This window comes from Rattus norvegicus, chromosome 4 (genome assembly GCF_021556685.1).
Source record: "Rattus norvegicus strain SHRSP/BbbUtx chromosome 4, alternate assembly SHRSP_T2T, whole genome shotgun sequence".
Taxonomy (NCBI): domain Eukaryota; kingdom Metazoa; phylum Chordata; class Mammalia; order Rodentia; family Muridae; genus Rattus; species Rattus norvegicus.
Window position 1 is genome coordinate 122,004,636 of NC_141537.1, and position 27,270 is coordinate 122,031,905.

Genomic DNA, 27,270 nt, shown 5'->3' on the forward strand with positions numbered 1-27,270 from the left:
AATAGTATATTTCATCACTATAGATACAAAATAATTAAAAATGGGAAGAAAGCTGGTTCCAAAGTTTCTGGGTGGCTCATTTGTTAGCTGTTTGCCAAAGGTAAGTTAATTAAAATGTATTTGATTGCATCAGTTGAAAAGAAGAATCCTGAGAAAATAAGCTTATTTAAGATGACTAGAATTGGAGCAGGAGCTCAGGCTGGGCTCAGGTACCACTCACTCTTAGGAACACCAGTATGTTCAGGCACATCTATCTATAGGCGTCGGACCTGCACAGCAGAGCAACAAGAACAAGCATCGAAGAGACTATGTGCTTACAGAGTTAGCATCTCCTGGTCCCAAGCACTACTTGTAAAACCTCGATTAACACTATTTGGACTATTTCAGTCTCAGTCTCTACTGTGAAGATGACCTTGGGCCACCTTCTATATATCCTGGACTAGAATACACACAGGAACTCAATAAAGCTAAGTATGAAAGATGATACCTTTATAGGTAGCAGAAACAGAAGGTTAAGCTGCCTTAGTCCATGATCAGATGGGAAGTGTCTATGAAAGTGGGGCTTCTTTCTCTTTACTAGCAACTTAGGACACCTCAGCTGCCTGAGCTAACTGTTTCTAAGATAGGGCTAGTGCACTGAGTCTACCCAGTATTGTAGGGCATGGGGTAAAGATCTGCCTAGGATATCAGATTTAACCTTTGTAAGATGACCTGACCACCCAGAGACTTCTTTGGCAGAGGTACACTTAGGAATGAGGTCAGCCAGCATAGCCCAGGATGGGGGCTCAGGACACTTTTCTGCCTTACAAAGACCACCTATGTGCACAAGCTCCACCCTTCTGGGCCAGTGTGCCTATCAATGGCCTCCTGCTGTACACATGACACTCCAACTTCCTCAGCTGGTCAACATGGACTCCCTCTCCCCAGAGAACTTTCAGGCCTTCATCCTTGAGCTGGGCTACATCACTGGTCCCCTGAGTATTTAAGCTTCTAGCAGCTACAAAATTTTGTAGCTCTCTAAAACGAATATAGCCACTGTTGCACTCTCCAGACTTGGATCTTGTAAGCCAATCCAATAAATTCTCTTTTAACTAACACACACACACACACACACACACACACACACACACACACACACACACACTTGTACTTTCTCCCTATTACTCTGTTCAATTTCCTTAGAGAACTTGCCTAACATAGCTGCCCCTCAGAACAATTTTGCTGGTCTCTTGGGAACTGTGCTATGTTCTGGCCTCACCTGATGAGAACTAGTTCTCAAATGTGAAGGTATGTGTTTCATACTGTGAGGTCAAGACTGTCCACATTCAGATGGATGTGCCTACTCGGCTGAAGAAGTCTATGGCTCTCAGGGCTGCCAATGTGGGCACTAACCCTATACTGCAATTCTGTAGTCTGATGACTCTCTGGACTAAGTATGAAAAGGCTGGAGGTCTGGGCTGCCTCAGACTAGTGGTAGGACACGGATCAGCATGTTTCCAGACCTTTTCTGTTGCTCTTGGGAGGCCTGTGTCACTTTACAGTGTGTTTCCTTGCTCCTCACTAGTGCCTCCCAGTTCTCTAAGGAAGTGACAGGCCTGAGGGAGAACAATTAGACCTGGAGCCATACCAAGAAGACATTATTCTCCGATAGATGCTTTACTACAGAATAATTACACCCTATAATGCTGCTAATAAATCAAGCTGGGTGAACAGTGACGCCCACTGTATCACCCCATCTGCAGAAGCATCTCTGCTGTGCTGAGGTGGATGGAACTCACCCAGTCTAAGTTCCTGAGCTGTGAGTCTGGTTGGAGGAGGAGAGGCGGGGAAGGCAGAGAGCTCTAGTGAATACCCGTGAATTAGAAAAAGATATTCCTAGGAGTGTATGCCTGTATGTCCCAGGTTTGTACTCCACTGGGTCGGGCCTTGTACTAGCAGCTGTAACAAGATGGGGAGGAGGAGCTGTCTTTGTACTGGTCTGGTGGGAGCCCAGCTATATCTGGGACCACACACAGCTACTAAGTACCATGGTATAGTCAGAGGGTCAGAAGAGACAGTGAGGCCTGGACATTGAGGAACTCTTCATTCTAGGTCTGTACTGCTATTCAACAAAAATATGTATCAACACTTCAGGAAAGGTGCCACATTGTACAGACTCCAGTGACAGGTCTGCATTTCAGAGCTTTGTCCAGTCATAGTGACTCCAATGTACCCAGGTAGCCAGTGACTTTTCTGGTTTTTCTTTCCTTATTCCTTGTATCTCTGAACTCACAATCCCTTTCCTATCCTGTAGGTAAAGTGGACCTGGACTGTCCCAGGTACCCACTGGTCATGAGAACCTGGTCTAGGCCTGGCAGGATCCAGTGGTATGAAACACAGGGCCTAGTAAAGGCAGGCGGCCCCGGGAGAGGCCAGTCTACTAATCTGGAGGATCTGACTATAGTCCAACTCTATGAAGGCATGATGGGAAAGACTCAGGCTGCTTGTACCCTGGCCTTAGCTATCTCATCTGAAACCTAAGGACTTTGTCTCTGGTCTAGCCCAGACTGTGGGCCTAGTACCAAGCAGGGAGAGGAAAAAAATCCATGGGCTGTGCTTACCCGCTCCACAAGGCCATGCTTGTGCTTCAGCTTGTAAACCCTCAGTGCTGGCAGGAAGCTCTCTGTGTAGTTCTTGTCCTCCAGTCCTTGTACCAAGACACCGTGGAAGGCCAGCCGGCATGTGTTGGTGTGAATGTCAGCATCCAGTCTGGAGCCAATCACCAGGCAGAGTCGGGGGCAGGTGACTGGCTTCTCAAACTCTACCAGGGCCCATTGCTGCCGGGGACAGTGGCCCTCTGGGGAGTTGCCTGCTTTTGTGTCTGCCTCATCATTACCTTCTGTGGCTGTGGGCATGGAATCCTTGCACAGGTACTGCTCTTGGAAGAGGTATTCTCGGGAAAGGTCGAAGGAATCTAGCACGGGTTCTGAGTCAAAATTGTCAGGAGCAGGGCTGAAGAACAGCATACGGCCCATGACTGTCTCATGGCCCACTGTGATGTGGAACTTGGCCTTCGTCTGCAGGGGCCCCCGGAAGTAAGGAATCTTTTCCACAGAGATGAGGGCTGCATGAACGGTGTGCAGAGACTCTGGTGCACATACCAGACCACGCTCCAACAGCTTGGGGTCAAACTGGGTAACACAGATGCCTAGTCGGTCTCCTTGCATGGCAGAGGTGACAGGTGTATGGAACATCTGCATGGACTTCACTTTCTTCACCACCTGATCAGGAGCAAGAGGGAGAACATGTGAACCCCTAAGTCTTGCAGCTGGGGCTTAGATCATTCTTCCTCTGTAGTACCCCCAACATCCACCTACCCCCAGTCCTAGTGGAGATCCAGGCAAACAGCAGAAAGAAGGTCAGGGTTCAGTCAGAACTTAGTGGGCAAAGAAAAAAGTATCCCGAAAAGCTAAGGCCCAGGATGCCATGCGATGCTAGACCACTTTTCAAATCTCATCCCTGTGCCAGCACAAGAACAGAGGTCACCTCAGTCCCTCTGTCCTCTAGAAGCTGATTTGCATAGGTTCTATACTCTCCAGCTTCTTTCTTTTTATCAGTCATTCCAGCACATTCTAGCCCTCTGCACAGCCTTGAGATCCAGCCTACCAGTATGACATTTGCTTTCAAGGCTTGGGGCAGATGCCAGACTAGAGTCTGTGACTAAGGGCAGGACCTGCTCTTGATTCCTGAGGGGCTTGTCCCTCTACTTCTCCTCGTCCATGAAACGCCCACTATCTAGCGTGTGTCTGCCTGCCAAGGCTGAGGGCCCTCAAGAAAGGTCTTCCTCCAATTGTTCCACATAGTCTCTGTGCCTACTATGTGTCAACTTCTATTTCAGGAGAAGGACTAGAGCCAGCTCTATTTCAAAGAGCTCAATATCTAGAAACAAGAAACATGATCTACACAGGACACACAGCTATATTAATGCTATTTTATATAACATATACTAGTATATAAATTATGTCGCTATTTACTGAAACAAATTCTACAATGCAGGTGCATGAGACATGAAACACATGATAAGGCCTAGGGTTGGGCAAGCCCTGGCTTTGCACAGGCAGGCAGAGGAGTGCTACAGAAGCAGCCCCTGAGCTGAGGCCTGCAAAGATCCAGAGCAAAATAGCTTTAGGTAGAGACACCAGGAAAGGCCAGACCTAGAGATGGCGCTGTCTGTGAGGCTAAGTAGTCAATAAAGAGACAGAAGGGCTCCTGGAGGCCAGAGGTCAAGGCCTAGGCGTCATGTATATACATGGGTCTGCCTGAAGTCACCGGAAGGGGCTATGTGATCTTATCTCAGGTTCTGAAAGGTTACACTGACTCCACACAGAGCAGACTTCTGCCTTCACAGCCTGCAAATCAGGAGCAGACATGGCAGAACCCAAGATGGTGGGCATACCTCCTAAGCCCCACTCATGAGGTGCCATCAGACACTTTCTGTTGAACAAAGCAAAGTACATAGAGCCCATTTCAGAAAACACAGCAGAGGAATGGAATGAACCTTGGATTTTTATGATTCAGCTACCAGCATCCCTGTCACCAGGGCTGGAGGTGGGTGTCCACACTTTTCCTCCTGGACAGAGGCTGAATGCTGTGCTGGTGGCACACTGGCCCAGAGCCTTTCACCAGAGTATCAAACTCAAGTGTTTATTTAAAGATCATTAACTCCCCACCCACAGGGTCAGAGGGCAGAGAAAGTGAGAAGCAGCGTCAAAAGCTGCAGCCCAGATCAATCAAAGGGAAATGCAAGCCTTCTCTGAGGTGGCCTAGGAGGCAGTGAGTGGGTGATGGGGGCAGGGTGCTGAGGTTGTAAGCTTACAGAATACCTCCCCTCTCCCAGGGGCAGTGCTCTACACTGCAGATCCCAGGAGGAAAGTGTGTCACAGCCTCAACTGGGCTTTCTCTGGGTTCAATGGCTTATGGCTTTCCTACCCCTTCTTTACAGCTTTCAGCACTAGGAAGGGCCTTTAGTCAACAAAGGGCCCCTTTACCTGGGTAGGCGGCCACAGTCCTCAGACACTTAGCCACTTGGTAAGCACTCTGGAGAAGGTGCTCCTTCTCCCACCTTCAGTGAAACTCCATATAGCCCAGTTGTACAGCCTTCACATCCCATGTGCTCAACACTCCTTTAAGCCATAAGCTACATCTAGAGCCTCTGAAGTAAGTTCCATAGTGATTCTGAATGTCCTTGTGGTTTGCCAGGATTCCCCTCCTACTTAGGTTTCTTCCTCTTGACAAAGTCTTGGTATCTGGACCTGAGCACCAGGGTACATGCATCTTAAGCAAAGCTGCATACTCTGACCCTGTTCCTGCTTTACAGGGCAATCACCACTTCTGCAAGGCGGGCTTAACTCTCAAGGCAGTGAGCACCCACGTGCAGGCCAATCAATGACTGTCTCTCCAGAACTCCAATGTCAACGGTCCTTGATCCTACTGTACACTCCCTGCAAGCATGCTGCAGGCCATAGTGCAGGGACACTATCTGAAACTTGGTGTTTAGCCTTCCCTCTCTTTTCCCGCACATGTCTGACTGTAAATGTGTGTACAGCATGTGCAGTAGTAGTTGCTGATCTCACTGCCTTATGTGACTGGCTGGGCTTTCTGAAGGAGTGCCCCACACACAGGTTACTGAGAATGCCTACATACCCGTCAGGTACCTGAGGGTTAGGTACCTGCAGGTCACTGGCTGGGACCGCCTGCCATAGCTCTCCCATTTAACCTGAGCTAAGTGTGTCGGAAGTGCTTGCTATTGTTGCTGGAAGTGCTGAGATGAGCCTCTCCTCTCACAGGATCTGACCAGGTACTTCTATGCAAGGTGGCCTCTCGAGGACTCAGGCCCTAGAACAGAACTCAAAGGTCTCAGAAGTGAGGGTTCAGTTCTGCTAGGCACAGAAACGTACTTCTACCGTTAGGGTGTGACTCTGGATGCCGTACACCTTTATAGTCCGGCACTGCCAGACTTCTTAAGTGTTTGCTAGTCATATCTGGGCATCTCCATTTCTAATTCAGGTGTGGGCTCAGGTCTGATCCACATGAGGACTTGCTGCACCCTCAGTGCCAGCACCCTAACAGCCCACAGGCTCAGCAGACATCCAGCCCAGCTGAAAAGACAGACTGCCCCTTGCAGCCACATCACACCTTGCTGGGGGTCCAGGCCTGTCTAGGCTTGACTAGAGCTTCTTCACAGAGATGGCTGGGGGCTGGCTGCCCCCACCCAGAGTCAGGCAGACTTCTCACAGCATGCTCTCCTTTCAACAAGCTCATGTTCTCAGGACTGAAATAATAAAGAATGCCTTGCGAGGGCAGAAGAGCAGAGAGGCAAATAACTGAAGATCAAGATTCCAAGGGCCGACACAGGAAATTGTGAAGCAGATAAAGATGGGAACAGGCGGCATATGCCACTACTTTGGCTCTCCAGGGCACATGCACACACAGTATCACCAGTTGTCAGTGAGCTTGCATTCCACCCAGGGAGGCTAAGAATAGAGGGCTGACCTCAACACTAACAGTACAGAATCAAGCTTTCCTTTCATTTGTTCATTTTCTAGTTTGCTGAGACTTTATCCACTCACTTGAGGATCACTGAGCATTCCTTACAGATGCAGATGGGTGGAGCCAACACACATCTGTCACTCAGCATGTCTGCCATCTCTCATGAAAGTCCAAGTCCAAGAAAACAGCAGCATTGGGTCTATGGGGTCTGCTACTTGGAGATGGGAGCAACAGCTCAATCTACAACTAATGAATGTTAATTGCACAACTGTTTGGAGGTGCAGTGAAAGAAAACAAAGTAGGCTTTAGGAGCGCTAGCCAGCACCCCTAAGGTGGTAGCACTGAGCATGGACCAGGGGGAAGAACCAGCATGCATAGGAGACCCAGCAGTTGGGGCAGAGCAAGCCTAAGGTCCCTTACAAGGAGATCCTGGTCCTTTGAGAAGCTGGAAGTGTGCAGACTGCTGGGGGCTTGGTTGGGGTATGAAGCTGTAAACAAAGGGAAACTGCTCTACCACATTAGAGAGACAAACCAGTGATGAGCCTGGGATGATGCCTTTGGATTTGTTTTCTGAATCAGAATTTTGTTATACAGCCCAGGGTGGTCTTGAACCTGAGGTTGTCCTGTCTTAGCCTCTTGAGTGCAAGGATTATGGATGTATCCCCCATGCCTGGCTTGTGTGCATCTTTAAAGGAATACTTTGGCTATAGAGTGGAAAACAGATGGAGGAGAAATGAAGCAGAACAGAGAGGATCCTCAGAGGTCAGGTTGTATTTTTGTTGTTGTTTGTGTATTTTTGAGACAGGTTTCATGCTCTGAGCTCCTGATTCTCTTGCCTCCATCTCTCAATATTATAGGTGTGGGCCATCGTGCCTAGCTTCAGAATCTGTGTTAGGGTGAGGAAGACATGGGGACAGGGCATGTTTCAGGTCTCCAGTGGAAGACCTGTCTTGTGTTGGGTGGGGACAGAAGGCCTGTGCTCAGGAACGGTCTTAGTATCACTTAGCCAATTCCTAGCAGCCCTGGAATAGAGTGGCCAGTATTAGATGCCAGAGTCCTGTCCCACCCCACCCCACCCATAATGGCCTGGCCTCAACAAAACCAAAATCTTCTTAGGCTTCATTGTCTCAAAATGGTAGCTCCAGGGGTTGGGGATTTAGCTCAGTGGTAGAGCGCTTGCCTAGGAAGCGCAAGGCCCTGGGTTTTGTCCCCAGCTCCGAAAAAAAGAAAAACAACAACAAAAAAAATGGTAGCTCTAATTCCCAGACCTTAGATGAAATGTGTAGGCTACTTCCTTCTGTGTTCACACAGCTATAACTCTGTCCCCAAGAACAACAGACTTTCTCTCTAGGTGGGCACAGCATAGCCTTATCCTGGCTCCCACTGTGATCGGTCCTGCCCTGGTTCTCTGATGAGCAGTCAGAATGGCGCAGAGGCTAGGTGACAGGGTTGGGAGATTGCTATGCCCTGACCTCCGCCCTGCTGAGGGAAGAAGGTGCAAACTCAGGGAGGATGCAGAGGGGGAGGACTACACCGAGCAGGCAAGCAATTCTCTAAACCTCAAGTTTGTGCTTGCTAAGCACTTTGGTCCTTTCTGATTAACAACGAGGCTTTACCATCATTTGGGTCAGTTATTCTACATAAAAACCCTACGAGGCAGGCCAATAGTTTTACATTCAATTTTATGGATGAAGAAACAGAGGTTTGTGATGTCTCCAAGGTCACAAAGCAAACAGACTGAGACTTGGGACAATAAATGCCAGGGCTGCAAGGCAGGCCTGACACTCACAGTCTCATCTCTTGAGCAGCTGAGCAGAAACAGAAGCCCGGGCCACTGGAGCTGAGCATAGATCACCCTACCTACTAAGCTGCTCGGGTGCTGACCCACAGGTAGCTGTAGATTCTAAGTGACAAAGTTCCAGACAGGTGATCCCATACACCATGCTCTAGTTCTTGGCAAGGTCTACTTGTGGATGAGGAAGGATATAGGAAAGACTTGCCTTGAAAGCCTCAGTAGTGCTAGCAGATGCAGTCAGGCCTACCTCCCCCACAATCTCAGTGTGAGCCACCTTGCTGTCAAAGGGTAGCGACATCCTCATGAAAGTTAGTTTTCTGAAGGTTGTACATAACGCCACTGCCTGGAACAATTGGGTTGGGTCTCTCACTACTTATTTTTTTATTTTTCATTTTTTAAACATAGTCTTGTGTAGATAAAGATAGTCTGGCTTTGTACTCATTATGTAGAGGACAATGACCTTGAACTTCTGATGTTTCTGTCTCTACCTCCCAGGTGTCAAGATTACCTGGTGTGTGTGTCCCACTATGTCTGGTTCATGTTGTGCTGAGACTTGAACCTGGGTCCTCATGAATATTAGGCAAACACTCTACCAACTGAACTATACCCCCTGTGATAGCTCCTCTTGATTGTCAACTTGACTACATCTGGAATTAACTGCAATCCAAGCAGCTGGGTACACCTGCAAGGGATTTTTCTTAATTAAATTATTTGAAGTTGGAGGACCTACCGTTAATCCTGATTTTTTGAGGTAGGAAGATACACCTTTAATGTGGATCACACTTTCTGGTGGCAGCCCATATAAGAGACATGGAAGAAGGAAGCTTCTGCTCTTTGCCTGGCTGTCCTTGCTCTTGCTGCATGTTCATTCCTTCACTGGCATTAGAGCCTATTTCTTCAGGAGTCCAGTGTATACTAAAGACCAGCTGAGACATCTAGCTTTGTGGATATGGAACACACACACACATGTATGTATGTATGTATGTATGTATGTATGTATGTATGTATGTATGTATGTATGCATGCATGCATGCATGCATGCATGCATATATTTTGTTCTATTAGTTCTGTTCCTCTAGAGAACCCTGACTAATATACCTCCAGTCCTCTGCTGCACTATTTTTTAAAGGGACAGTCTAGAAAACTTATCATCTGCTGGTGTGCAGATAAAGGAACTTCAGATGTGTTTCATGCAATTCTTATGGAAGAGTCTTGCAGCTTGCTAATGGTAGTCTCACTACATAGGCCAGGAACCTGAGGCCTGACAAGGTTAGGAACTAGTATATCAGAACTAGAACTAGGATGAGGTGTAATGCCATGCAGAGGGCTTCAGGACAGTGCAGCAGAGCCCTGGTAGCCCTTGCCTAGCATGCTCTTTTGAGGAGCAGCCCTCCAGATTTCTGCACAGTCCACAGGTGCTTGTGAAGCTGACAGCCTGAGCTGAACAGACCTTGTGACTTGCAGTGGTTTCTGCAGTGGTGCTAACAGCTATGAGGAGACGGGACTGAGGGTGTCCAATCTCACTGTTAATGAGCCTGTGCCTTGGCCGAGGTCAAGCACAACTTTGCTGTGACTTAATAAAATGTAAATTGGGGCAGAAAAGAGACACACAGGTCTGACGCTAATGAGCTTACAACAGCAGGATCAGTTACTTCAATTCAAAGAGGCTCAGACTAGAGGGAAAATGAAATAAGCTTTAAAGAGCAGTCTAGGTTGGGTCCATCAGACCTAACCAGTTTTGTTTAATAAGGTTTCAATTTGGCTGCTCTTATTTCTCCCTCTTCTTCGAGCAAGGCTGTGTACAGATAAGACATTTTCCTCCCCCTAATGCATTTAATCGCATCACACACACACAAAGGCAAACTCAGGACTCTGGGTAAGGACAGCACATATGAGCCTCTGGGGGATGCCAAGGCCTCTCTGATGGGCCAGGTTGGGCTGAAGAGCAAAATGCAGGTCAGTTTGGGGCACTCCATTTTAACCAGTTTTAGAGAAATTAAAGCCATTCAAAACCATAGAGAATCAAGTGATGTGATATCACCTGTGTTCCTCTGCCAGGAGCTCACTAAAATCCCAATCTTATTCCCCTCCTGACTGTCTTGCAACAATTATCTTCATGAATTTACTGTGTTCTGTTTTATACATTTACATCTGTGTATGTGTTTCTGAGTGGTATACATCATATACTTGTTAGTATATGATGGCATGACATCACGGTTTAACTCTACTACTGACCCTCCTTCTTTGACATATTTCTGACATCTATTCATATCAGGCACACACACATACAGCATGTATCTATATATGCTCTCGTGGTGTGCATGGTTTACACTTGTAGGGGCGAGAGGTTCACATCCTATGTCTTCCCCAATGCTTTTCACGTTATGTAAGAGCAGTTTCTCCTGAACCCGAAGCTGACTGATTCAGCTACACTAACCAGTTGGCAGCTCAGGGAGCTGGAGCTAGAGCTGCAGACATGCGCTGCCACAGGCAGTGCTTATATGGGGACCAGAACTCAGGTCTACAAGCTCTTTACACTGAGCCAACTCCCCACCAAAACACTTACTCCCACGTTCATGAGGGTTACTAGCTTCTGCCGTGATTAAGCCTCAACTTGCACACAAACAGTTCCTCTAGCACAGTGGGTATGCTACTGGTTTTATCAGGTCTCACAGGCTGCTCTTGGCAGTGGTCAGCTATATTCCTATCAACAATGCAAGGAAGTCTCTTTCCTACATACTCACCTGGGGCTGCAGGTCTGCTGCTCTTACTAGTCTGATAAACTCAATGTTTGCTGCTGTCTTAACGTGTCATCCCATCACCAGGAACAGGCCTGTCCAGAAGGCTTCTTCTCATTTATTCTACTCCCAAGTACCACAAATAAAAACTGCTTTAAGCCAAAATGACCCACTAGGAGAACAGGGTGTTCTGTGAATATGCACTCCTGAGCTGATCCAGTCCTTAAGGAAGGGAAGGGGCAGGTGAGAAGGTCTGTGCATGAGATACTCTCCATGTCCCATGGCACAAGACCAGGGACTTCTAGAAGCTCTTGAGAGTTGAGGCTACTCTTTGACCTGGCTTGGGTTTTCTCTTCCAGGGCCCTCCACAAAACTAGAGGATATGTTAACTAGAGGGATCTACTTTATGAAAAAAATACCATCAGATCTTAAATAAAAGACTAGTTGTCCACTGGGAGGGAGCCAGGGAGACCCATGCTCAGAGGAAGGGAATATTCCCTCCTATTCTAAGACCAGAGGAGGCAGCAGTTTGTCTTCAGTCTGTCTGTGAGGCCAAGTTCCATCTCCACTTTGCCCACTCAGGCTGGTTTCAGTTCCACTGGGTGCCAGGTCTTTGAGCACTGGCTGTTATTAGCTGGGCCCACAACAATTCCCCTCCTCTGCTCAGCTCTCTCCACCCTCCTCACTCCATATACAAATGACTCTGACATGATTTGACATAAGGAGACCCTTATAACAGCTGTAACTTCTAGTATGTCTTTGTACTACTGCCTAGCAGGGTCCTTCATGCTGGACACCAGCTCCTAAAATGAATACATTTACTTTGCTGGACAATAAAATGAAGATTTACTTTGCAGGGCACTGATCCCTGATCCCTGATCCTTGATCTCTGGAATGGCACTGTTCATGTCCCTCCATGTCAACTTCACAAATTCATTCTTCCCATTGGCTTCCCAGTGGCTGTAACAAAGTTGAACTGTAAAAGTGACAAGGGGCCTTCCAGGAAGCCTTCTTCCTCCTCCAAGCCACTCCTAGTATTTGTCATCCCATAAAACTTTAAACTGAATTACATCAACATTAGATTCTTAAGTCTTTCATGCAACTGTGCTTTAATTGTTTTTAGTGACTGCTGGGTTTGGAGTATGGAATCCATACGAGGCAAGCTGAGGGGACCAGCTGTCCTCTTGGTGACCAGAGGCCCTCTGCATAATGGAACAGCAAGGGTGGCCACATCTGGATCCCTGGGCTTTGGCAATGAACAACATGTGGGTTTAAATCTTAGGTGGACAGGAGGGGTCCCCCAGTTCTTGGGCTACCCTGTTCTTCATCAAAGCCCAGCGTTAAGCACACTCCCATGAGTCTCCCAGACTCCAGTTCCCACTGCTGTACAGGCTGCAAGTGGCACAAGCAGGCATCAGATGCTCACATCATGCATGGATGCATGGTCACAACCTCACCATCAACGGTGCCTCACAGACCGGTGTCCTAGCAGGCCAAGCCCTCCTTCTATCTACACACCATCATCCTACAGCCCTCCTGTAGCTGAGAGGCTACACTGAGCACCGCATTGGTGCTCATGTCTCCTGCACTGACCTCAGTGACTGTGACACAGGTGTGGAGCAGCATCAGTCTCTGTGCAGATGGAAGCGCTGGGCAGCACTGGCCTCATCTCTTCCCTGGCAGTTGTGCTCAGTAATCTACTAGGGTCAGCTGCTGGAGCAGATACCACGACACAATACAGCTGCTGGGGAGTAGCATCTCCCAGCTCATCCCACAGCTAGCATCCATCTCTGGCCATACACAACTAGTCCAGACAGGGGAATCCAGGCCCACAGCCTTGGTGAATATAAGTCAATGACAGGAAATAAAGTGAAAGCAGGGTGATGAAAACAGAGAAACAGAAGGAATAAGAAGACAGTGTCTTTATTTATCTAGTTAGCTGACACGTGGGCCTCCTGAGAGCAGTCACACCCTGACTGCTATCAAAGGTGACTTGTAGGGCTAGGACAGTTTCATACTCAGCCTCCCTCGTGCTATTCTTTGAAGTGGGTGAAAGAAAGTGTTGTCTGTCCACCAATCTCCAGATAATTGAAATAACGCCCTACTGGCCAAGTGTTGACCTGTGGAACAATGGATCCCAGGCATGAACAAGAGAGGCCAGCCTTACAACCCTGCAGCAGCCTCTGTTTGACATCAACATGGAGTCTGAACTCCTTAGTTCTGAGGATGTCCAAATGTGATCCTGGGAACTGAATCTAGGGCCTCCTGCATGTTAGGCAAATACTCTACCACTGTGCTATATGCTCACCTCTTCAAGGTATATCTAACAGTGATGACCCTAAACCATGTTCCTCACATGTTCTTTCTCTCATTTCTATTTATTCTAGGATAGAGAAAGCAAAATAGCAGCATGTTACAAGTGGTTGGAGGGCCAGCTCTCAGTCCCAGGATGTTGGAGTGCCTAATCTGTACTCCTCAACTTTTGCCCACCTGCTTTCTGACACTGGGCAAAAGTGTGACTGAGCCTTAGGTTTTTCCATGCATGAGATGGTTCTCAGACTCTGCCCTGCATGACGGGATTGGCTGCCGCTGTTGGAGGCTGAGGCTGATGGTGTGTTTGGAGTGCTCCTTGGGCAGTGTATGCTAGAGTTAGCAGTTGAGAGTAGAGGTGAGCTCAGGCTACAGGGACCTGTGGAGCTATATGGAGGTTGTATATCCTACATAGGGGAACCTTTAGAAGCCACCAGGTCCTTGAGGGTAGCCTATACTATTCACCAGTTAAGTTTCAGTATCCAGCTCCTTCCCCAGCTATGGCATTCCAAGACCTAGCATTCACTGTCCTTGTATTCAGCCTTTATACTCAAGGTCCCCAAAGTCTGCTCCTCCCTTCTGTACTGTCAGACAATCCCTGAGTCTAGAGCTGAGTCAGTTATGAAAACTTGCTGTGTGGCTCTGGATACCCTGGTTCGTGTTGGGCTGGCTTTGCATCTTTCTCTCCAGCTTGGCTATACTCTTGGCTGGGTCCCCGACCCCTGCTGGATCCACAAGGAATGCCCTGTTTCTCACCCTTTATGGTGGCAGTCTTCAAGGCTCATCTCTAATGTCATAGCCTTCACCTCTCATTTGGGTTTAATGTAGCACATGGTAGTCCCTGCATTGGCCTCTGGAACATGGAGAAGAAAATCATGGCTCTGCCTTCACTGGGGAAGGTGATAAGTGTGGTATGTGGAAGGCTACACAGGGCTCTGGGATGGCAGAAGGGTGACAGCGTCTGAATTGAGTCTTGAAGGACAATGACTCCAAATGGGATGTAGAAAAGGGCACGGAGGGGCTACGATATGCCATGATGGTGAACTCTGAACTACACAGCATTAATCTTGAGTGGGACTCTGAGGAGACGAAGCCCCATCTGCCTTTCTCTATGTCATCCTAAGAATACAGAAATAACACAGGAGTGTCCTCAGAGTTACATTAACAGAGCTCAGGAAAGTAAGGCCAGCATTCATCTTTTTGGTGGCTGTTGGGGGGACTACATATGGGTGTGGTCAAGAGGGTCAGCACAGCCTCAGGATAAGCAAACTGGACAATGCAGGAAACTACTAAGGGGATATGCACAGCTGAGGCATCCAAACTGTTAGGATCATATGGCCATCGGGCAGTATGGGAGCTGTGTGTCATGAGGAGGGGCAATCCTTAAGACCAGCTGGCTTTCTGGCTGAGCCAGAGAAGGCAGACACCACAAATCACAATGCCACACACTTATAAATTACACTGTGTATCCTTATGGATAAAACTAAGAGAAAGTTTTCCAAGGACAACTCAATAGGATAGGGATACCTCCAGATGGGAAACCACAAGGGCCTGGGGCTCAACAGCCAACTAAAGGTTTTATTATTTGAAGACATTAAAAAAACCTAGTTGCAAAATTTAAAATTAATACGTTTAAGAGAGAGACTTTCAGTCATCAAGATTTATCAGAATGGGCGCCAATTAAGGCCCTCAATAATTTACTTTCAACTAGACTAGAGGAGAGGTAGAAGCAGCAAGCAATGGTGGCAGAGTAGGTAGGCAGCTGGAGGAAGAGCCTTTCCCAGACTCGCAACATGAGTGGACTCACTGTGGCCTAAGAGGCAGTCACTGCCACAGGAAGAAGGGCCTCCAATGAACACAAGAGAGCTGAGGTGTTCCCTGCTATGGAGACATCAGCTGTGCTTGCCAAGAGGGGAGGCCAAAGAAGCAGCACAGTTGAGTATAGGAGGGGATAAAAAGTATGGCAGCAAATACAAGGACAAGCAGGGCGCCATGAGTGAGTTCAGCTCTGGTCGGCATGACCAGCAGAGAACACTTAGTCCAGGTCCAAGAGTTGGGGACTTGACCCAAATGTGTCTGGACTGGCGCTGCACCAATGTGCCCTGCAACAAGGACATGTTCCTCATTCAGTCACCAGGAGACAAAATCCTGGGTCTCCTGTCTCCATCACAGATTACATTGGCTTGGACACTCTGGAAAGTTCTCACTATACCTCTATTTGATGCACAAGCATCCCTACATCTTAGAAAATTTCCAAAAGGCAAGGAGGATGGCTCACTAAAAATTCACCTCCCTGTTTATGATCACCAAGAGATGGAGACACCCAAGCAACAGAGAGACAGCTAAACAGGACAGAGAATAAAATGCCATTTATACTAGGAAATTCTGTTAGCATGGAGAAATGCTTCTCTGCAATAGTGGACAGACTGTCAAGGCATAAGATGTATTTCAAGAATCATCCTGTGTATGTGTGGGGAGATGTTTTGTCTTTTCTGGTTTCCTTATACTACCTAGCAATTTCTAAAGTAAGCATGCATAGCTTTGACAACTGAAATAAAGGTTTTAAAAAACTCTAAGTTAAAAGAGAAACAAAATTCACCCTAGCAAGCTGCAGGAATGTGCTATTGTCACTGGTGTCTGAGGTGACAAAAGCCCTCTACAGTCTCTTCTCTACCCTCCTTCCCCAAGACCTTCAGAGATTGTGTATTTGGGGTATATAGTAGTAGCCTGGCTTAGGCCCACCTTAAGGGCCTAAACCTTTGTCAGGTTTTTAGGCCCAAGAAAAAAGTTTCAGCACCTATAGACCACAGGCTTGTCTAACCAGGAAATACTGATTCTTCTCTCCTGGTTCGGTCTCTTCCTGGTTCAAGAAGATTTCTAATTACAAAATGAAGGCCAGAGCTATCTAACTGGCAGAGAAGGACCAGCTGTGGACTGAGAAACTGAGCATCAAGGGGCCAGCTGCTAAGGACACGTTCCTTCTGTCTGTTTATTCTCATGTACTCCAGGTGTAGCATCAGAATGAAAAGAGTTTAAAGAATACATTTAAATCTGGAAGTGCAGGCACAGGCCTGCAATCCCTAAGCACTCAGGAGGCTAAGGCATAGAGATCTTAAACTCAGGACCATCAGGGGCTATCTAGCAAATCTATCTCAGAACAACACTACTCAATGTCTTGGTTCTAAACTCACAAGATCACCTAGTTCTGCAGAAGTGGGCCCAGCAAGGCTTAAACCGCTCCTGCTCAAGCAGGCGCAGCTCTGCATGCTTCCTGGTGCTCACCATCTTACTCCTGGGCAGCACACATCTGGTCACATGCTAACCAGTGTGGTTGGTGGCTGAGGTAGGCTCTGTTAGGTCATGGGATGGGAGTGGGGTGGGAGGGAGGCAGACATGAAACTTTGTCAGGTTTCCAGGATCAAGAGAAAAACCTCAGCCCCTGTAGACCATTGCCTTGTGTCCTCAGCAGGTATTAAGGGGACAGTGACCCCCTGCTTTTCTTCTCTCTCTCTCTCTCTCTCTCTCTCTCTCTCTCTCTCTCTCTCTCTCTCCTCTGTCTCTCTGTCTCCATCTCCCTCTCCCTGCCAGCTGCTCTTTGCTCTTCCCCTAACATTTAGGTCCACTTAGGCCTCATGCCCCCTCATCACTTTTAGCACAGAGATCCATGAGCAGTCTATCCCTGGGATGGCATAGCACACTCCAGGGTACCAGTAAAGACCAGTAGGACAGTGAGTCAGCACCCAGTGGGTGATGCCCAAGCAAAGATTACTGGGAAGGCTTTCTCAGTGGAGACCATGAAGCAGGTATTCAGGTGAAACCCAAGGGCTGGGGGTCTGTGAGGTCATCATGGGAGACAGAATTGCTGCCCAGGACCATTCCAGGGTAAGAACAGTAGACAGAGCCTTGTGAAAGCACTGAGGAGTTAGCACACCATCACCTGGTTCTCCTCTCACGGCTCCAGGCTACCTCCAGATGGCATGGTCCACTCATGCTTAGAGAACACAAGTAATCCTAGCATACAGGGACCCACAGGAGTGCCATGTTGAAGGGAGCTCTGCCAGTCCACCCCTAAAAAACAGGGCCCTTTATCCAGCACCCCCACACCTGTCTGGCACTTGTTTCTGTCACAGTGGCCACTGCTACCCCAATTCTTGTCCTGCAGCTGTACTAGGTGCAGCCCTTGCAAGCTTGTAGGGTTTCATAAAAAAACTCTATGTGGCAGCCTCACTATGTCTGATAGTGTCCAGATGACCAAATGGACCCAGGGAGGCCAGGTGAATAACCAGCTTAGCAATGGTGGAATGGGGGTAAAAGTCCATTGGGCTGACTCCAGCCACTGGCACCCACACAAGGTAGACTGGCTGCTGCCTCACCTGCATGTTCTACAAAGGCCCTGAGAAAGACTGTGCCTGCATAGCCAGCTACATATGTTCTCTGTGCAGTAATGGTTTGGTGTAGAGGCACACATAAATGACAGATAGCACACCTTGGAGTCCGACTTCTGGGATCTGATCCTAGGTTACAGTAACTACATGACATTCAACAAAGGAATTTCTCCATTTCCTAAAATGGAAAATGTACCAATCCCATTAGACACCTATAAGATTGAGATGATCCATGTGAAATAGTGTGGGATTTGAATACACACACACACACACACACACACACACACACACACACACACACACACACTGGGAGAGATGGCTCAGTGGTTAAGGGCACCTCTGCTCTTGAAGAGGACCCAGGTTTGGTTCCTAATATCTATATGATATCTCACAATTGTTTGTAATTCCAGTTCCAGGGAATCTGATGCCATCTTCTGGTCTCTTCAGGCAACAGGTACACATGTGGTATACATACATTCATGTAGATAAAGCACTCATACACATACAAGAAAAAACAAAAATTTTAAAATACACAGGTAACATATAGATTTTCAATAAAGACTTCCCCATCTGTGGTTTGCAGACCTGTGCAGAGTACTAGCCCTCACCTGAGGCCCTGAATGTGGCAGCCGGACATGTAGTGCCTAGCTGTGGGCGGATCTTCATTGCCTCACTAGGGGCCCTTGCAGAGGAAGCAAAGATGGGTAAGAACTGACTCTGTAGTTAGAGGTGCCAACATGGTTTGGCATCCTCATCAACCCTACAGTATGGCAATCACTGCTGTCTCACCTATGACCTGGCACTGATGACCCAGGCCCAGAGAAGACAGATTCAAAGGGAGCCACTGGCTGGCTCTGCTGTGATTGTTATTCCAAACTGTCTCCTAGGAGCTGAGGAGAGGCCAATCCACAGATGACTTTCAGAAGCTTAAGGGCATAAGCTCTGTGCAGTCTGTTTGGGGTAGACCGCGCAGCACACAGGCCAACGTGAGTCATGTTCTATCGCAAATAAAAATCGGCCCATGAATATACATAATCCCCAGGTAATTCTCCCAACCTCAGACCAGTAATGGAGCCACCCTCGCTCACTGAGGCATGAATATTTACCGCCCCTGGCTTTGCTGCTCTCGATCTGGGCTCAATTTTGCAAATTAAAATGAGGGCTGTGGATAGAGAGATTACAAGGGGGCCTCTCCAGGCTGCTGTCCCCAGCAAGGCAGCTGGGCAGGATGAGTTGGTTCCTAAGTGCTAGCCTGGTGCACTGCCTTGAGGGTGTGGCAGTCATAGAAAGAAGCAAGACAGTCAGACGGGTCAGGGTTTCAGAAACAGCACATAAATGACAGCCAACACCGACGCATGACCCAGGTGAAAATGTATGAACAACTTTCAGGCTTCCCTTTCTGATGACTGAGGACAGATGCCAAACTGCAAAAGGAGCAGGGACATTAAGATCCAACAGATCTGGTGTAGACTGTGTCCAGGCCTAAACACAGGGTGTTCCATTTCATCTCTTCAGACCTTCCTTTCTTACACACAGCAGGATAAACATGGCCTCTCTCCCTCTGTTGGCATGATGTCCACAGGGTGTCTGCCCAGGACACATTCTCCTGGTCGATTGCATTTGCTGCTGGTGCTACATGTATTATTTGGAAGGGCTAGAATATGAAGTAATATCAAAGGCAATGCCTGGGTGGTGAGGTTCATCACTGGTGACAGATTACACAGACAAAGGGAACCGATCTGACTGAACTTCCTGAACACTTAGGTCAAGGTCATACTGGGGCTTTGCACTTCTTTTTTTTTTTTTAATTTATTTTATGTGCTTTGGCATTTTTTTGCCTGCATGTGTGTCTTTTTGAGGGTGCCAGATTCCCTGGAACTGGAGTTACAGACGATTGTGAGATGCCATGTGGGTGCTGGGAATTGAACCTGTGAACTCATCCTTTGGAAGAGCAGCCAGTGCTCTTAACCACTGAACTACCTCTCCTGTTCTTGGCAGTTCTATCTGGATTCTGCAAGTAGAAGAAGCTGAGTAGCAGTTTGCTTCTCCTGTCCTAGGCACAAGGTTGAAGAAGAGAAAACAGAGCAGAGCAGAAGAGGCTGCTCTGAAAGAGTGGAGGAGAGCAGTCAGCCTTCAGCAGATCTAAATGTCCCTCTATCTACTGTAGAATCCGGATTCCTTGAGACTCGACACCATAGATGGAAGAACCACTTCAGCTGTCAAGACTGAAAGGTATCTGGAATCGAGTCTGGGAGTATGCTCTGACTCACCTTTCGGGCGGACAGCGCTTGCCACTGAATAACCTATGTTCTTGGTTCTGGTAAGGCCCTTGCTAAGTATCTGACTCCCAGAAGTCCCTCATGGGAGGATAACACAGACTTCATGCATGACCAGCATGAGGCTCACAGCTACATAGCTGTCAACTGCTGGTGCCAGGCTAATGCAGGATCTGGTTTCCCTATCTGCAGGTAGCCAGTGTTCAGAGATCTTGTGCCTCCAAACTGTCCATGTTTATGGAGACCGGAGGAATGGTGTTTACTCTACCCAGTTCTATTAGGAGCTTCAAACAGGAGCAAGGGGCAGAGGGCTGGGGGGGGTGGGGTAGAGGAGGGGAAGGTGCAGAGATCATGAGAAAAGCCAGAAAAGCAGTGAAACCAGGGTGGGTAGGGAGTGAGGCCTAGGTTTAGGGCAGAAGAGGTCCAGCCTGTATGTGACCTGTCTGAGGCCACAAAGCCCAGTGTGTATGTGCTGTACTGAACAGAATACCATCCCAAAAGTGGTTAAGAGCAATGGCTGCTCTTCCAAAGGATGAATCTACAGGTTCAACAGGAATTGAGCTGTCCTCAATCCTAACTGACAGCCATGAGGTGCCATCTGAGTGAGAAATATTTAAAAGACAAATCCTGAGTAGCCAGTGAGCTATGGAGAGTGTCCTGCAAGTGGGGCCCATTCCCTTCCTGGCCTGCCTCAGTATACACAGCAGCAAACTCCAAGGGACCCTGAGGAGTGCTGCAGGGTGTAAGAAAATGTAGGGACACAGCTAGAAGGTGTCACTGTACTGGAGCAAGGAGGTACAGCACTGCTCCCAGGCTGGCAACAAGACAGCCTGCCTGCTGCCTCCAAGCTCCATGCCCTCTCCTCAGGTCTTATGCTGGCTTGGGAGGCCTGGTACCAAAGGGTTACTGGTTGAGCTCAGAAACCCTAACCCCGCCTGACAAAACAGCTCCTATTTTTCTTTCTGCTTTCTTTAAGACCCCAGATGTGTTCTTGCACATCAAAAGAGAACAACTTATAAAGTTAAACTAAATCAAGGGCTTTTGTTCTGAGGCATCGTTGCTGAACTAATTATTCCTGTATGTTGTTTAATGAAATAGTGGTGCCATATATTAAACCAGCTAACAGGATGAGCACATGAGTTACAAGGAAGGTCGAGACTGGGATTATAAATTTAACTTTTCCTTAAGAAGAGATGAAACAAACCACTCAACTCCCTGCTGTCGTATGTCATGGGAGGGGAAAATGATGGCACCACACAGCGCTGAGGGAGGCCTGTACCCCAGTGAAAGGACAATGCCGGACCAAGCAGTGGCCCCGCCTGTTGGCTCTCACCCTGGGTCTTTTGCACCCGAGCTCCAGTAGGCTCCAGGCAGGCTCCTTAGCCCCCCATCCCACCCAAAATGGCTATGGGTCTCCAGACAGTGAGCCACATGACTGTTCTTTAGAAAGCCAAACTAGCTCCAAACTACACTAAACATGGAAAGAGGCTGTGCAGCACAAGCCAAGCAATCGTCACGTGAACCACAAGGGACGCTGTGGCAGATCCGGCTCCTTCTGAGGAGTCAAGCCCTGCAGGGCCAGAGGATCTGGAGTGTGGGAGCACAGATACCCGAAGGTTCGACAACAACACTTGCTATATGAAATGTATGTGCAGTGAAGTCTGAGTGACATCTGTTCAGCGAGCATGTCTGCAAAGATACATAGCTACTTCTAACCTTAACTCTCTCTGGGTGGAAGCTCAGGGACTTTCAACTTGAGGTACCTGTGTATTACTTTTATTTTACAAGAGGCATGGATTCCCATTATAACTGAAGAAGGCAACAGAGAAATAGCAGACTCTGAAAGTAGGTCCACAAGCATCACATCCCTGTGTCAAGGTGATCACATCCCTGTGATCAAAAAGACTCGATCCTTCCTGGCAGTGCACAGAGTCACAGTAAAAATGTATCTCAGGTGTCAGTTGTACAATTAAAATTTATTTTGAGAATCTTAATAAAGAAAAGATATAAACGTAGTATCATGTGACCAATAAAGTGGCAACTGGCCAAGAGCTGTCAAAGACATGGGAACACAAAACAATGGTACTTCATCTGAAATAAGATATTAAGCTGGGCAGTGGTGGTACACACCTTTAATCCCAGCCAGCACTCAGGAGGCAGAGGCAGGCGGATATCTGAGTCTGAAACCAGTCTGACCTACAAAGCTAGTTCTAGGACATCTGGGGCTATACAGCAAAACCCTGACTCAGGAAAAGAGATAAAGAGATAGATAGATAGATAGATAGATAGATAGATAGATAGATAGATAGATAGATAGATAGATAGATAGATGGATGGATGGATGGATGGATGGATGGATGGATGGATGGATGGATGGATGGATGATGGATGGATGGATGATGGATGGATGGATGATGGATGGATGGATGGATAGGTCGGTCGGTCGGTCAGGCAGGCTGGTAGGAAGGAAGGAAGGAAATAGAATATGAAGTAAAAATTAAACCGAGTGAGCCCTGCTAGGCAAACACCACAAGACATTAACACAATGGTGAGTACTGAAAGTCTGGGTAATATTCTTCCTTACACTTCCCTATATTTTGTCCAGTAAGTAGGTGTGCATTGCTTTTATAATCAGCAAAGACCATCAACTAAGAAAAAAAACAGAAAGAGGGGGTCCAAGCTGACCCACAACTTCAAGTCCTTGGCAGTGGCAGAGGAGGGCTGAGCTCAAGAGGTAGGCTGGTTGGGGTCATGCTGCCAAGGGCTCTGGTGAACGTGCAGATTTCAAGGCATGGAGCTTCACCACACACTGACACTTTGCAAAAGACCTCAGGCAAAGAGACCCTGACAGTGATTAATTGGCTACAACACACAGTACCAACAACAGCCTCCCTTCTTTTCTATCTCCCCCTGCCTCCCTCAGACCCAGCCCTGTCTGCCGGATATACATGAACCAGGCAGTCTGAGCATGGCCCTTTTCCCTTTGAGTACATTGTGTGGTCCTGAGCAAAGGCCTCATCTTCTGAGTCTCTGATTCCCGAATCTAAAGAGGATGAAGGCCTACACTGCCTACTGGTATAGCCACATTTTACTGTGGACATGACTTTGGGAAGCCCAAGCCCTGGGGAAGGCTTGGCAGGTATTTCCTTCATAGAATGATGTCTGCTGGGTGTGGTAGCTGAGGCCAGTCTAGATTACAAACTAAGATGCTGCCTCAGAAAGAATGGAGGAGATACCCAATGCTTAGACCATGCATATGGCTTCTGCCCCTATGTACATGTATGATCACTATTGTGTTATTCCTCATAGCACAGGAGGCAAGTGCTGGTGTGGTTAGCATTACCCTCAGAAGCCTCTTTTTGCATATCACACAGAAGCACTGCCATTGAGAAATCCAGCTTTATAACACACCTACAGCACATCATACTACACCCTCTTTGATATAAGATCCTGATCCTGTATGAAGGACTAAGTGAACGTGTATGTGTGTGTGTGTGTGTGTTGGCTCCCCATCTGGGTGACCCCCACCTTGGAGAAGGTAGCAATGCCCAGCATGAACAAACTGCTGCCTGTCACAATGGCAATAAGAAATGTCAGGGAGGTGTTATTGTGTCACAGACACAATTGGGTATAGCCAGAAATGCTTCTAACTGCTTCACAGGGTCCAGCACGATCCTTAGGGCAGGACTGTCAGGTCCATACACAGCAGTGCTAAGCTTGAGAGCTCACATCAAAGGGAAAAAGAAAGAACTCTGTAAGGTGTTCTGTGCTTCTAACATGAGCAGGGGCCAGGTATTTGAGAGCTTCTGGAAGCACATTTTTTCTCTCTTAGGCAGTGTTTAGGAGTGAGGTATCTGTGTGTAGGTCATTTCTAGACCTAGAGAGCTAAAAGCAGGGCTGCACTCTGCAGAGCTGGAAGTGAAATGAGGAGACAGACACTGGAGTGTGTTATCAGAAGAGCGATAGCAGCAGCTCGCTGAGACACAGAACCTAGTGCGGAAGTTTCCAGGGTGCTTTCACTCTGTAAACTTTGTGGTATTTTCCATCTCAGGACATCACTTTTAAAACAAAAGTGAGGGGTTGGAGAGATGCTTCAGTGGTTAAGAGTTTTCCCACTCTACCAGAGGACTTAAGCTCAGTTCCCAGGACTGCTGTCCAGTGGCTTATGACAACCTGAAACTACAGCTCTAGGAGATCTAATGCCCTTCTCTGTTATCTACATTCAAAGACACATATGCATATAAATACAAATAATAAAGGCATCTTTTAAAAATGAAAACTAAAAGTTTTGAAACAAAAGTGCAATATGTTCAGGATCATGAAGGCAGTTCCTCCGTAGGGAGCACCTCCCAAGAGCCTTAGGCTCACAATGCTCAGATTGTAAATGAAGACAAGGAGGCTGACTTGCTAAAGCTTCATTAGCAGACAGACACTAGCAACAGTGGACCTCCACAGACCTTCACAGACATCGTGGGTAGCAATATTCCCTTGAGAGAGCAGAACAGAAGCATATATGTACATGTGCTTACAATATGGTGGCAAACACTTACTAAGGGGTTCAGTGTGTCATGGGAAGTTACCTACTACGCAGGGTTGTTCTGAACTTGGGTACACAGCCCACAAGAAGCACAGCAGGACCCCACTGCCAAGACAGTAAATCCTGTATCTTCTCCATGTCCAAACTTGGCTTCAACAGGTAGTCACAGACCTCAGACCTCAAGTAGCCCTGTTGTTCCAAGAAACAGTTACAGGTGCAGCAACATCCCTTGCAGAGGGAGGATTACTCTGGTATGGTGGGATGAGCAGGATATAGTTATTCATGAACTGCCAAGAATAGAGAAAGTATTACCCAGATTCCAAACTGCTGGTGCATTCCAAAGTAGTCCTCCTCTGCCATGTTGGAGCTTGGAAATAAGAGAGGACAGAGACCTCCAGAGCTTTTGATTCAACCCAACAGTGCAGCTAAGTTGATAACCCTTGGATTCCAATCACAGGCTATATAAGACCAAAGCCAGTTTTCCCCCAAACCAACTCATCTTCCTGCAGAAGAACTAGGCAGAGAGGGTCAGGGTTTCTACAATTGGTAGTGTAGAACATGAAAACTCTCTTTTGATATTCTTCTACAAGACAGAGAAGTGTGGAGGAGACAGAGAGAGGCCCTGCCTAGCCTGGTCCACTGTTTCTCTACCTCTCATCTGGCCAGATGAAGCCACACCTGTTACAGCCTGCTTATCATCTGCGCCTCAACAAGGAGGTCAGAACATGAGGCCTGCTGCAATGATGGTGGCCACCCATCTCTCAACTGCTTTTCATTAGCTTGAACGTTCTACTTTTCAACAACCAAGGATGGCTCTGTCCTTCCTTAGAGAATGAAGGTGGACCCTCTGATGAGTGCTGGTATCTGACTGCTGCTAGGTGCTCATATCAAACAAAGGCTCCCCTTATCTCAGTACAGGCTAGGGACACAAAGACAGCAGACCCCTCTACTTTGTCCTATGTGTGTAGAAGTGGCCATAACTCTAGAAGAGGCATATTTGGACCAGCTACGGGTGGCTGGACATAGCTGGAAGTATTCCAGTAGCAATGTTCCTACTGCTAATACGTGATGAAGCACTCTAACTTGCTCCTCTGAGAAAGAAATACCATCAGTACAACTTCAGGGCAGGGCAGGGCAGGGCAGGGCAGGGCAGGGCAGGGGAGGGCAGGGCAGGGCAGGGGAGGGCAGGGCAGGGCAGGGCAGGGCAGACTCAGAACAGAAGATGGAGAGGCTCTGGGTCTGATAAGCAGTGGGCTCTTACTCCTCCAAATTCTGACTCAACCCTGTCATGAACACTGGTTTCTAGATGGCTGTAGCCTGGAAAGACCCCTGTGGGTACAGGGCAGGGGCCAGGCAGTCTGAGGTCTGGAGTATACTGTGCCAAGTACATATTGCTATGAGAGAGAGAGAGAGAGAGAGAGAGAGAGAGAGAGAGAGAGAGAGAGAGAGAGAGACTGAGAGACTGAGAGACTGAGAGACTTCACTGAACAGTACAAGCCAGGGCACACTAGTTCTCTGAAGTAGGAGGACATGAGAACTGGAAATATTTCTAACAGCACTTCGAAGGGTCAGGGACAGATGGGACAAAACCATTATAAGTCACAGCAGTGCTGGGTGGCTGGCCTCAGCATGTTAATGAGCACTAAGCCTCTGCACCCTCTCTGTAAGGTCCTGACAGTACAAGAGTCCCAACCCAAGGTCACAAAGGGCAGGGCACTGTTAGAGGCTGGGAGTGGAACCTAGAAACTAGTTCTAGGGCCTGGGTCTTCCCATGTAGGGACAAACTGCAAATGGCCAGGTTTTCAGGCTGTGCTCTCAAGGCCCAAGGAGCACATAGGGCTAGAGTTAGTGTATGGGGAAGGATTTGAAATGAAACCCTCCCCTTCTCCTCACCATGCCCAGCTTCTAACCCTGTAGCATGTCCATGCTAACTACCTGCCAAGCTCTCCCTTGCAAAAAACCAGCAGATCCACCACAGGGTCTGTGAAAGAGAGGGACAGGCAAATGCTCTGACAGGAACACCACTGTGTTCCCAAAGAACCACTTTAGGACACTGCAGGGAGATCATGTTTCTGTAAAAATAACAATACTTTCTGAGAACCAAGGAGCCATGCAATTAAAGGTACTCCATAGTTAGCCCTTCCTGAAGCATACTGCCACCCTCTCCTGATAGCTTCACTCTGAGTCTGAATTTAATTTATTTAACAAGTTTTATAGGCTTTTTCCTGAGATGCAAACCACCTTTGGTTGACTTACTTTCACAGTTGGTTCCTACTGCTATGCAGCAGTCTTCCTGAGATGCCTTTGTAAAATCAAATAGTTTTTATTTGGAGAGACTTTCTTAGGAGATTATAGCCCTGGAGGTGGCAGATTCTTGGAAACAAAAGAGCCCTGGAGATGACAGAGCCCAGGAGGTGGAAGAGCCTTCTAGGTAGCCCAGAGCCTGAGTTGCACTGCACACGTCCACCTTGTGAACTGGCAGTTCAGTGAGTCGAATCCTAACGGTTTTTGAGTGAAAAGGAACAGAACAAAAAGCGGACTGCAATAGAGCAAATGTCAGGAGGCTGGGGTGCTCTGCTCGGCAAGCATAGGAACACTCAGGAATCAACTGCCAAGCGTGAGAGAGTCCAGGGCTGAGGCTGCAAGTGGCAGCCCTGTCATTTACTATCCCAAGGGCTGGGGAGCTGCAGTCTTCCTTGGC

At 47.8% G+C, this 27,270-nt stretch overlaps 1 protein-coding gene across 4 annotated transcripts in view; it reads right to left on the bottom strand.

Annotated features, from left to right (window-relative positions):
* Positions 1-27,270, bottom strand: part of Eefsec (eukaryotic elongation factor, selenocysteine-tRNA-specific) — a 194,743-nt gene that overhangs the window by 35,835 nt on the left and 131,638 nt on the right. For 3 of the 4 annotated variants that reach the window (NM_001398914.1, XM_087658810.1, XM_087658811.1), the window contains 1 exon segment: positions 2,601-3,260. The exons of the other annotated variant lie outside the window; for it this stretch is intronic. In NM_001398914.1, the coding sequence (NP_001385843.1) occupies positions 2,601-3,260 (660 nt within the window). 4 annotated transcript variants of the gene reach the window in all.